The 12721-nt window shown below is 41.3% G+C and overlaps 1 protein-coding gene across 4 annotated transcripts in view; it reads right to left on the reverse strand.

Moving 5' to 3' along the window:
- The window catches only part of TGFBR3 (transforming growth factor beta receptor 3), a 121332-nt gene that overhangs the window by 71132 nt on the left and 37479 nt on the right, over positions 1-12721 (reverse strand). For all 4 annotated transcript variants that reach the window (XM_037403762.1, XM_037403759.1, XM_037403760.1 and 1 more), the window contains exon 3: positions 774-958. In XM_037403762.1, the coding sequence (XP_037259659.1) occupies positions 774-958 (185 nt within the window). The remainder of the gene's footprint in view (positions 1-773; positions 959-12721) is intronic.

Here is a 12721-nt window from a genome sequence, read left to right on the forward strand (position 1 = left end):
AAATTCTGCTAATTGCGTACATGCATGGTGCTCTCACAGGACGCAGTACTAAGGATTTGTGTGTGTAATACTGCAAGAACATGAACTAAGAAGCTCATCTATCATGGTCTGCAGTGTTTTCTTTTCACTTCGGCACGCTGTTTTGATGTGTTTCGAGAGTAAACAACAGTACTGCACAACTTAACATCAAAAATTTTCTTCTTGTGCTGCTGCTTCCAGAGAAGCTAAAGTTATTGCCAGTCGCTCCAAGTGCAATGTACATAAGTAAGTAACTGGACTGTACTTAAGTACTACCATAGTCAGCAACACTTGCTTTCTATACAGCAGTCCCCCCTCAGTGAAGCATTACAGAGGTAAAAGAATCTGAACTTAAATATTTGTTTATAGCGGTCATGGCAGGGATCCAAAGGTATTCATGTTAATTTACAACACATTTAGGTAAATGATCTGCTTTTGAAGACAGCCAATTTTGTAAAGGCCTCTTGTAGATCAAGATCTGTTTCTTATTTCCTTTGCTCACCCCGCTACCTTTTTCAAGTGTACTTTGTGGTTGTGAAAGGTGATGGAGAGAGCAGTTGGGTGTGGAAGCAGTTTACTCATAAGACACGCAAAGCATAGGTGGACCGTATCCACGCAAACTGCACGTGCTCCTTTGTAGTCTTTCTGGCCACAATTTAGAAATAACTTTCTTCAGGAAACTCCTGTAGAATAAATCCCATTTGCAGACACACTTGTAGCCAGGGACTGGGATGAAAAGTAACTGCCCCCTTTACCTCTCTCTCGTGATGGCCAAGACCCTCTTCAGGATTTCTGAGATTGAGGACGTGCACCTCCTGCGGCAGGCCCGTCGTGCCACGGCTCGCACAGCCAGACAAGACTGTGAAACTCTCCAGTAAGGCATGGACTGGGTGCGAATTGTTCACGGGCGATAAGACACACTCACTCCTTGGCACAGGACCTGCGGAGAAGACACAGATGCACATCATTTGGAGAAAAAAGCAATACACAGACTCCACCTGCCAAATAACGATCATCCTTTTGGTCACAAAACCCACGGGAACACACAGGCAGAGGCTTTATTTTATGTTCATGATCCACAAATGAAGACGTTTATTTCTGCTGCCCTTTGAAGTTCTCATGAATATGCTAACTCATTGGTACATTTCTCTCTGAAAGTCTAAATTTGAAGTATGAGTGCCAAAACTGAAGGTAGTTTTGTCTTTACCAGGAATGAAACCAAGGAAAAAAAAGGAAAAAAAACCCCACCCCCCCAAAAAAGGCTAAAAGAAAAAAACCAAAGCAGTGATAGTGGTAGGAGGAATTGGTTCATCTTAGACATGAATTATTTGTTTATGTCAAACATTGTTATCTCCAAACATTGAAAAATGCAATCATGTATATATAACAATGAAAAGTTAATCTCTAGTATAAAGGTAATTACATCAGGAAGGATTTGGGCGAGTTGGATTTGTTGCTTTTGAAGCAGTACTGATTTATAGTGAACATCCTTCAAATACATTGTACAAAACAGCAGGCATCTGTCACATGATAAAATGAAATGTTTGTTTACTGAGTCTACTTTGTGTCTGACAGCAATTATCTACACTGATAATAGATATCTAGTCCAAAACAGAGTGTACGCCCTTTCAAATAATCACCACAGCATGATGTAGTGCCATACTCTTATATAGTGTGTGAGACACTGTGATGATATAGCAAGATAGCACAAAAGCTGAAACATACGGAGCAGTTTACATTTGAACTATATCTCAGGAAACTAAAGCAAGACAAATATTTATGAAAAGCAGCCCTGCTTTTCCAAAATGGCTCAATCCCACCCCTGACAGTAACAGATACAGTATGTTTTTGATTCAGAAGGTCACAGGAGAACGTGATTGACTTAACCCCTAATTTACACCAAAGCCGCTCAGATAAGAATTAGACTCACATGAATCAGTCAGTTCAGAAACTGCAAGGCATGAAAGAGAAATATACACTAGAAGCATGATTTTTCTTTTTTTTTCTCGACAGTGTACATCTGCAATTGAAGTAAAATGCTTCTTTCCAAAAAAGTTCAAAATGAAAGACAATCCTCAACTGATCAAATGGCAGAGCTGTCTGGTTTTGTGAAGTCGACATCCAGCTATTGTAGCATCAGAGACCATCTGATTTCGGTGTACACATATGTTTAATTATATTAGCAATGGCATACACTTGGCTGGTTAAAAAGACAGTTCACTCAAGATCCAGTTAGCAGCTGGCCATTTAGAAGTCAGAGAGTCCATCTTAAAACGGACTTTATCTGGAAAAAGCAAAGCCCCTGAGCACAGGGTCATTTCCACAGCGCCTGTGGCCATACGTGCCTTGCTCTGCCAAGGGGCCGCTCCTGAAACCCACCGGTGCACAGCACGTATCCTACCAGCTCCCACAGAACAGGAATGATCGTTAAAAGCAATTCTCAAGGCGTAAGTTATGCCTGTGCTTGGGATACAGAGGATAAACAAACCTTCTGCTCTGTGTGAGGAGCTTGGTAGTAGCACTGCTCACCACCTTGGAGGATTCAAGGTTTATTTGGAGTTTTTTCATTCCTTTTTAAGAATATGCATACAAAATGGGACCAGTCCAAGCAATGACACTCAATTTAATAATAATAAAAAGAAAACTATGACAAAGTTACCATTTGTAATGGTTGAAGAAATACTTAGAATTTGTAACAATAACACAACCAGCAGAGAGGCCTCATTCTCCTGGTGTGTAAGGACAGATCAGAGAACCTACTAACCAATTAGCCCAGCTATTGATGTGCAAGTCCTGCAGCAGACCACATTATACAACTGGCACAAAATGCATTTCTAAACTCCACAAGCATTTCTTGGGCTGGGGAACAAAGAGAGCCAAGGAGCATTTGTTCATGGAATTGTTTCTTACAGACCAGAATGGAGCTGACATTGTTAAGATGCTTCTATCGTAACACACACATGAAGAACCAGGTGCAAGACTCAGAACAAGTCAGAAATGGAGTTGCTAACAAAATCGTGCGCTTTCCTTAGCAAAGGTTCAGGAGAAAGAGCTAACACCTCCCTCTCAGCAGATGGATTCCCTTGTGAACACCTATTTCCATGCAGTCCATCTACCAATCCTCTCCTCCAGCCTTAATCTGGTCTTTATTCCGTACAATTTGCTACATTAGAGAAGACACCTGGATTTCCCCCTCAGTTCCTACAAGGACACATCCACATGAAGATGACAGCAACTGGTATGTTCAGGCTGTCTGTAACTGCCTTCCCTGCCAGCACCTGAAGTGTGCGTTGAGAAATACCTTCTTTCAAGGCCCTTTGTTCTGCTCAACATGCAAAATGGAAATACTCCTGAAGGGAGAAGTTCACGTCCTGGATCACTACGCACAGCTGAGCTTACCTGCACAACGGAGGACAGACCGAGGCATGCTCCCCCTGCCTGTGCTCCATCCCGGCGGGACGTGGGACAGATCTCCTGCAGACACCCCAATACCCTGGTAGCAAGCCAGTCTGCACTGCTGCACTAGTCTTAAGCAGGGCTTACTGGTGTAGGCCCACACTTACACCAGTACAGCTGCATGGCATCCCAGCATGTGCTGGCTCATGCCCCAGCAGCCTGGAGCACGCTGCTTCTGTCACCTCTGTTTTGAAGGAAGGGGTGCACTGAGTTGCTCTAGGCCACTCAGTATAGGAAACCAATGGGTTTGCGGAGTTACTCCATTTGGTAGAGCTGCTTTCAGACCAGCCTCACAAGCGACCAAGATACAGCCCATGAAATTTGAACCCAAGACCAGAGCTACCTACTGGAGGCTGCACTCAGACCAGATATGCTGTAAGGCTGCCCACACAGAAGGAATGATGATGGGGTAAATACCAGAGGGCTTACTCTAGGTGTTGCATTTTTTGCTGAGTTTCACATAGGTGCCTGTGTAGCTATGTCTCAAGCCCATATGACCCTCCCTAGGAACTCTAGACTCTCATGAACATTATTTCTCTTAAATGTGCTGGCAGTAACAAACCGCAAACTTCATGCACTGAAATTCGTGTACTTGCCCCATCACTAAATGGGGTGTAGTGCCATGCCCAGCATACCCCTGCATGCCTAGAGGTAGCGAAAGGAAAACTTCTAGATCACGAAGTCCACTGATGCTCAGCCTGTACATGGCACAAGACAGTTCTTTTTGCCACCTCCTCTACCTTTATGCTGTATTTTAGTCTATTCTTTCACTGCACGCACCCAAGCTATTCACCAAACAGTAACAACATTGCTTTCCAGCACTTCCTACGGCACCTACAGACCTGTCCCAGTTGAAGACAGGTAGGTGCAACCCCAAGGCACTGTCACTCCAGTGGGAGCAACAAGAGCTCTCTCCTTTCCAAATTAGCTGCTCTTGCTCTTCTTGGCTCCCTCACAGACCCCTCCTCCTGCTTATCTTCCTCCTTTCCTGCTGCCTTCCTCTGACTGGAAAGCTAGTTACTTCCCATAAGTAATTTAAATCCTACAAAATGCATATTTACTACTGTCAAAAAAACAAACAGAAAGCCCTTTCTGTGACACTACTAATCCAATTCTCTGCTTCTATTTGAAAGCCAACATGAAACCACAGCCTCATCCTGCCTGAGCTTTACCATCCTGCTGTCCTGCCCTGCACAAAGACCAGGACTGGGCTCTGCCAGCCTCCTGCTCCAGGCCCACAGCCCGTTCCTACCAACCTCACCTGCACCAGCAACACCCACACCCTGCCAAAATTCACCACCATCACTGCTTAAGCGCCAGTTCACCCAACTAACACAAGATTGCCTCATCGGCTCCAGCTCCAAACAGATACAGATACTCTCTTGCATCTCGTCCCCATCAAACTGGCACTTAAAAGAGTCAAAAGTATCTTCCAGTTTATACACCTTAGTGCAGCTACGAGCCTTTAGTCCCTTCTCTGCTGAGAACATGCACAGGCATCGCTGGACTTTTGTTTAACTTTGGAGCATGTATCCATCATCCATTTAACCTTGTTAACAAATCCTGGGTCTTACCACAATCAAATTTTAGGTGCTTAATGTCTGCAAAGCCTTTTGAGGATGGAAAGCAGGTTAGGCAGTTTTATAAGAACCGCTTATTACGTATGTATTTTAAAACGGCAAACATTTATTGAATTTAGAATTCTAGAGAATTGTTTAGTATTGAATTATTTTCCACTTCCAATTAATAACAGTATTTTAAAGGAAATCTTAACGCAGACCCAACCTGGTTTGATACTAACATCTGGAACATATTCAATACAATTTCAACATTCTTGTTTCCCATATCATCCATGCTACTAATGAGTAACATATGTTCTGCTGTAAGAAAGTAGCAGAAATGGGACTAAGACACTAAAGGGGATAATACAACAACCCAAGACCAACTCATAACTGTGATGGATTTTATTCAAATAGTAAAGGCTAATATACTTTCTGTTGTATTTCCATGGAGATTTCTACAGTGTTGTCAGCTGAAAAGTGCAACCAGCTCCTGCAAATTGTGTGAATCTGTGTGCTGGGGGCTCCACGGCACATTAGCATGGTTCCCATACGCCACACCAGAGGATACAAGCCACACCAATGGGATATAACACTCCTTAGAAGAAGGGCAGATTTATTCTAATTGATTTTTGAATGAGGGAATGACACAAATCTAGTCATTATACATAAAGGCAAAGAATGCAAAATCCAGACTTGAGGAACACCAGGGATCTCTGTGCTGTCAGGTACTGCAGATCCTGCTAGAATTCATCACTCTATATGCTGAAAAGCATGTCTTAGAGGAGGCTAAATATCCAAGCAGAGATTTCAGTATGCTCAGATGACAGACTTTCACAAAAGTTCTTTCGGAGTAGGTTAATTTAAGGACATTTTTTTACTTCAGCTAGTGACAATGACAACTGGAACAAGAAGGAAGAAAACAGACAGGATCCTCAAACCTTTTACTTTTGAATGACAACAGGGTTCTGTAAAAACAAGAGGAGAAGCCATTTTCCTTTGAACTGAAAATCTTAAGAGTCACTGTGCAGCACTTGAGCAGACAGCAATAACTTCTTCCTATAATTTTCATCACTCATTTCTAAAGATACAAGAGCATGGGCAAAGGGCCACTGTCCCACATCGAGCAATCATTACAACCTACACAACCTTCTCGTAAAGGGTTTCTGAGAGAAGCATATATAACAAAAAATTATACTCAAGGATTGAGCCAAGTAAGAAGCTACAGAAAGAAGCGATGCCTGTCACTCAACAAGAAAACATAAGTCATTACTACTTATTTAGTATGGGTGGCTCTGTAACAACTACTAAATTTCTTTCCACACACCCTTCACAAAAGACTACCTGGGAGGCCAAATTTCTGGTGATTCAAATGGCATAGGGAATAATGGACAGTGTCCACCATTAATACAAAGAGCAGCTTTTACTGCAGATGACCATGAAAAGACAGCTTTGAACTCCTAAGCGAGCACTTGAGTAAGATGTCCCTGCTCAGGATCGGTCAATTTTGGCAAGCAGTCTTAAGTCCCAAGAGATGGAAAAGACAAGATGAGACGGTAGGAAATCTCACAGCTGCTTTGTGATGAGAGGTCAGTGGCATTGAGGGGACTGCAGCATTTCTCCTCATGGTAAAGGAGAAACATTTCCACCACAATCACCACCAAGGTGGAGCTGGACTGCCCAAGGCACTTCCTGGATGATGCAATTTTCCTCTCTTGCATAAGCGTGACCCCCATAAGAAAGGTGCTGGGGAGAGAAGCAATATATTGAAAGGAAGATTTGTACATTGGACCTTCATACTAGCCAGTAGGAAGACTAAAGTAGATTACTGATCAAAGCATTTTATATTTGTATAAACCTACTGCTGATCTATTTTTGTGCCTTCCACACTGTTTGGCTGGGGAGAGGAGCAGACCATTCGGGTTTTCCTGTTCTGCACAGCTCATGGCAGCAGTACCTACTGCCAGGCAACACAGGACATGTAATTAAGAAGGATACTGTTGCTAGTCTACCATGATTTTGGTAAGGAGGAGAAAAATTCAATGACAAAATTTTGGTGTGTTTTCACTTTTCTGCCTTAGTACATAGTCAGAAACGCATGGAAATAACAAAGGTTCTGACAAACAAAAAGCAATTCTTGGATACTTCGAGAAATAAATTTTAAGGTGTGGAGTAGGGTTTTTTTTTTTATTTACACTGTGCACCTAGTAATTTAACCTTATATTTAAGGAAACTAGCAGTTACAATAGGATATGTTTAATATTGCAATAAAAGCTTTCATATTTTAGAGGGCTAGAGAATGAGAAAAAAGATATAAGCTTACTTTATTAAATAAATTCCATTCTAATTTGGATATTCTCTCCTGTCATTTTCGTGTTTACCCAATACCAGAAAAAAAAAAAAAAAAGTCGTCTGACATTTTTATAGCATGTCCCAACACTTATGTAATTTACTACTGCTACTACACATTAGGTCTTACAAGCTCTTCCTCATGCAACTACGGACTGTGTTGAAATCAGCAGATAACTGCCTTCAATAAGACTATTTACATAAACTAGGAATTCCCCAGGAACAGTATTTTAAAACTTCTTAAAAGCTCACATTTTCCTCATTTGTTGAATAACTCTGATGAGATGCACCATACCTACCAGCTGGTGTCAAGGAATTCAGAGCAAATTCTACTTTAGCAGAAGGTGCAGCAGAGCCCTTACGAGCTGCAACCACAGCAGGACTGAAATAGAGTAAATGTTCATGAAAGCCCTTAAATGCATTTTAGGGCTTTGGCAGAAATGCACAGAAGGAGTAAAAAAGTCCATGAGAAAATGATATGCACAAAAAATGATGTGGGGGCATATGAAAAAAAGGGGACGGAAGCATTGTACTGAAAACACAAACACAGTACAGCTGTTGTACACAGGGCTGGGTAAGCTTCCCTTCATAACCTTAATTTTCAGGGAGTTCATTTACCACCACATCTAGCACAGGCTGCTTGTCAGCAAGAAAAGAATATTTTGTCATGATAGAACTACTTTGGACTGAATTACCACAGGGGCAAGGGGAAGAGGTGTAAAATTACAGGGGAAAAGATTCACAGACATGAACTGATTTTGGCCATTTTGAAAAATCAAATCAAACAAAGCACCCAAAATTTCAGACTCCACATACATCTACTTAAATGAGTGAGCTATAAAACTTAAACCAAGAAGAAGAAAAACATATCCTCAAGAAATATTCACCACAGATGGCAAGATTTGGTTGTAGGAGGAGTTAAAACATACAAGTTATACTAACTAAAAACATGTGCTTATGCAAAAACACAGCAGCAGTTCCCTATTCCAATGCTCAAAGCCCACTGATCTTCTCAAAGCAACTCCACTTCATGACACATCCCTGCTCCTTCACCCTTTTCCCAAGAAAAAAAAAAAAAAATCAACCAACCTATACTGTCTGAAACTATACATTAGCCTACATACTTCATCTTTACATTGTTTTCTACTGTTAATGCTATGTGCAATCAATCCCTTGCTCTATGTGCTCTCAATCCCCAACAATCAACCCCCAATTAATTCCCATTCCACTATCATCAACCCTGCCCAGACTCATTCCATGTATGGGGCAAACTGTTCAGATAGTTCAATATATTAGATTACACTTAACCCCTAATATATTTTGATCCTCTGTCTTCTGCAGCCTTTGTAGACATTCCTGTTATGCAGAACAAAGTTTATCTCGCATCTTCTGCCTACCCACTGGGAATCACTCAGATCTACAGATGACATTTGCTGTGATGTTTGGTACAAATTCCTGATGCTGGTTTCTCCTTCTAAGCAAAATAATCTTTTACGTCTCTCTGGAATATGTGTTGCAAAATAACCATTCCCACTGCTCCTAGGCACTGGTAAAAGCACAAGGTTTATCTCATCTGTTTAGCAGAGATGATCTATTCGCAAGTGATGCCTGTACAGATCTCACATTTTTTTTTCCATGCAGGAAAAAATGCAAGTTACATTCTGAAAGAAGAAATGCTTTCTTCCACTTTCTTAAAAATAAGCTTCTACTGATGTTTTGTCCTTACTAGGATGTAAAAGTGATGCAAGTTCAATTGGACTCAACTTCTGTAGCAACGTACTGCTACTTAGAAATAACAAATTACACCTAAGCTATCCGTTTTATGAAAAAAAAATTAAAATAAATAAAATGACAAAGTCAAATTCATTCGTTATACCACAAAACTCATCTCAATACCTGAGCAAGCAAGGCAAAGCTAGGCAATGTCAATCAGTCAGTGTAGTGTTTAACAAAAGAAACTCCAGCTGTCTTGTTTATACACCTATTAAACTAATCAAACAGAAAAGGCAATGAATGAAAAACCTGTTTCGTTTAACATCCGCTGAGCGCCATTTTAAGACATTGCTACGCATGAGGCATAATCTTAGAAAACAAACATCTGTACCTGGAAAACAAAGAAGCCTTTCAAAGCAGATGTACTGTACCACAGGGCTACGTTTTATGTAACCTCTGCTGTTCCTACTTTCTGACCAGAAGCACTGTCAGAGCCCTACCTTCCCTTGAGGTTTGCAACTAAATGCTGCTTACAGGAACTTTTCTCTAGTATTTTTCCATGCCTAAACATGCAAACTCATCCATACATGCTCCCTCTCTCTCTCTCCCTATCCCTTCTACCAAGCAAGCATTTGCAAACCACTCCACTAACATAGGAACATCTTTTTAATCTAAATCATTTAAACAGAATGGCATGAATGTGTTGACTTTCATTTAAATAAACCCAGAAAACACAACTTCTGTCTTCCATGCCAAAGGACTTAAAGTAGTCTACCAGTGTTTCAGAAAGGGTTTCTGAGTTTTTCCAGTTGTTATCCTTCAGTAGTAGAAAACAGATAAGTTTCCAGCAATTGGTCTAAAATTCAAATGTAGATGATCCTCTGGCATGAATCTCAGGTCTCACAGAGCACCTATCCTTTTTTTAACAATGGCAAACATTACTTCCCACCCCCAAGACACAGCTGTATTTCAGAAATGCCTGACTTCCATCACAAATTTGTATCAAGACTGCAAAAGATAAGGAATTATTTCAGATAACAAGCAGTACCTAAGGCACAAGGATTACTTGCATCTTAACAGCCTTAGTGGAAGAACCAACTGTATCATTCAGTTTACATCACTCTTAAGGGATGAAGCTGCCTTCAGCACCATGAGGGTACAGAGGAAGAAATGAACAAACACAAACTATTTCTAACATTCCTTGCTCATTATTCCAAACAACATTCAAACTTTTTGTTGTGAAAGTCTCTTTTCCCCAGAGATAGCCCATAAATTGCCTCAGATTTATCCTCTTTACCGTAGAAAGGATAGGAAGTTGCATGGAAACAATGAATGGAAGTGCACATTTTATCAGGCAATGACAGGAAGCATTCTGCTTGGTTTACATGAGAGCTCCGTAATTGAGGCCAAAAGGGAAAAAAAAAAAAAAAGAGCCTATAAAAATTAAATGCCTGCTTAGAGCAAAAATAACTAGAACAGGTTTCAAAACCATTGTATTTTTTAATAAATAGGTATTGAAACTCCTCAAATCATCCTACCCACACTACTGCTGTTACTGATTTCCTGAAAATGAGTAAATTAAATATGACAGAGAAGGAAATTCCAGACTTCGTAAAATCAGTTTCAGGAGGCAAAGAGAGAGAACCATACCTACTTTCACGATCAGCCACACAGAACTCATGCATCATCAAAAAGCATGCACAAACACACACGTGTAAACACAGATCAGACCTCAGCAGTCTATGCTTATCTAAGAAAACAAGTTTTCCGAGTCTCTCTCAGCAAAATGCTACCTACTTAAATTGCAAATGTATACTTCAGCTCTTTGTATACTCATGGGTATTCTTGAAAGTGCTGATACAAACTCTAATGATTTTCGAGCCAACACAGGAAGTGTTGGTATCCCATCACAGGCAGCATCAACAGGTATCAAAATATACAGTAACAATAAGATTACAGAATATACTCACTAGATTGGGGGCACAGGTAGGATTTTTGGTTTAAGTGGATTTGGTTTTGCTTGTCTGGGGTGTTTGGGTTTGGTTTGTTGGGGGTTTTTTTGTTTTTTAAGTTTAGTTCAGAATGATTTAAAAATAAAAAAATCCTCTGGCAGTTTTTCAGAAATGCAAGCAGCTGTCAGGTGCTTGATCTTCACTGACTTCCATTTGGAGCTACATACAAAGCCATCTTCTGCCCCAAAATACATGCTGCTATATTGGTTGTCCACAGAGGAGTACCATGCAGTGAAAAGAGTTTATCTCCAAAGTCTAACTGATGGCTAATGAGGGCAACATCAAGATCAGGAATTTAAAGGTACCTCATGTTAACTGATTCAGGGTGTATACCAACCACAGAGTTGACAGCTACTCTTACAATTTAGTAACAGCAATTACAAAATTTTCTGAAACTATTAGACACTCAACATTCTAAATGATTACTGTATTACAGACTTCTACAGATCATTAACAGATTTTCCTTTGATTTGTAACATTAGCATCTTTTTTGACAGGTCATCCAAGCTCCAAAATGAAAGCATAGCTGAAGTTTTCCTTTTCAATTTTTTTTTTTTTAGGCCCAAATAGCTTGCTTTTCTTCACATACATAGACACACTGAACTTACAGGGGCGCTGCCTGTGCCATTTTTCCCTCTGTGTGCTCCTTTCCATAACCCTCCTAGACTTCCCTGTAATATGTCTTCTTTTCTACCCGACCCTTATTATTCCATGGAACAGTTCCTACACAGCCCGCTCAGCTTCACCAGCACTTGTTATTCACTACATCTACCTACACGGGGCTCACCTTTCAATAGGATGTCTTACTTTTACCTATCGATTGGATTATTGGCAGGTCATTTTTTGGTTTTCAGGGAGGGAACAATGAATTCTGGATGTTGGTGCATACGGGTGCACGCACATCTGGAGAGACAGAGGTGGTTTCCTTTCAAAGATACCTTCTTTTTGACAGCGGCAGAGATGCCGAGTACCAGGCAGCACAGCTTTCAGCTCAACAGCAACTTGCATGCAGCCTTCTGCTTTAACTTTGCCGCTGCCCCGGAGGGTGCGTGGGAGACTTGCCATTCCTGTCTAACCCATCTGAGGAGCAGGCTAGCAGCCACCGCCTCTAACCCTTGGCCAGTACTGAAGCATGTGGACCCTGCTTGCGACACCAGGCGCTCAGTGAAAAGCAGATGGAGAGAGCTTTTTGGTTTGGGAGTTGTTTTCTTCCCCCCTTGGTTTTGCAGTCAGAAGCCCTTCTGTGCGGACATATAGGTGTTTCACTCTAGCATGAAACTTTATAAGCCTTCCCCTCCCTAATCTCAGCTAGCACGTCAGGAACATCACTTTATACTAAAAAAGGGAACATCTGCTCAGTGCTGAATGTCAGGAAGATCTGATAAACATGCCGCTGGCCGCAGAGTCGAAATGAGAGCAGCGGCTTTCAAACACGCGATTTGCATGCTGCCAGCCAGACTGGGATGCGCTGGGGCCGCCTCTCCTACCTCCTCAGCTGCAAATGGATTGAAAATCATCAGTGGACAGGTCCCTTCATAAAATGAAGAAATGATGCTCTGTTACTCTGGCTTCCAGCTGCGGCAGTTGGCAACTGCTTGCCTCAGTCCCATCAAA

This window comes from Falco rusticolus, chromosome 11, assembly GCF_015220075.1.
Source record: "Falco rusticolus isolate bFalRus1 chromosome 11, bFalRus1.pri, whole genome shotgun sequence".
NCBI classification, from domain to species: Eukaryota; Metazoa; Chordata; class Aves; order Falconiformes; family Falconidae; genus Falco; species Falco rusticolus.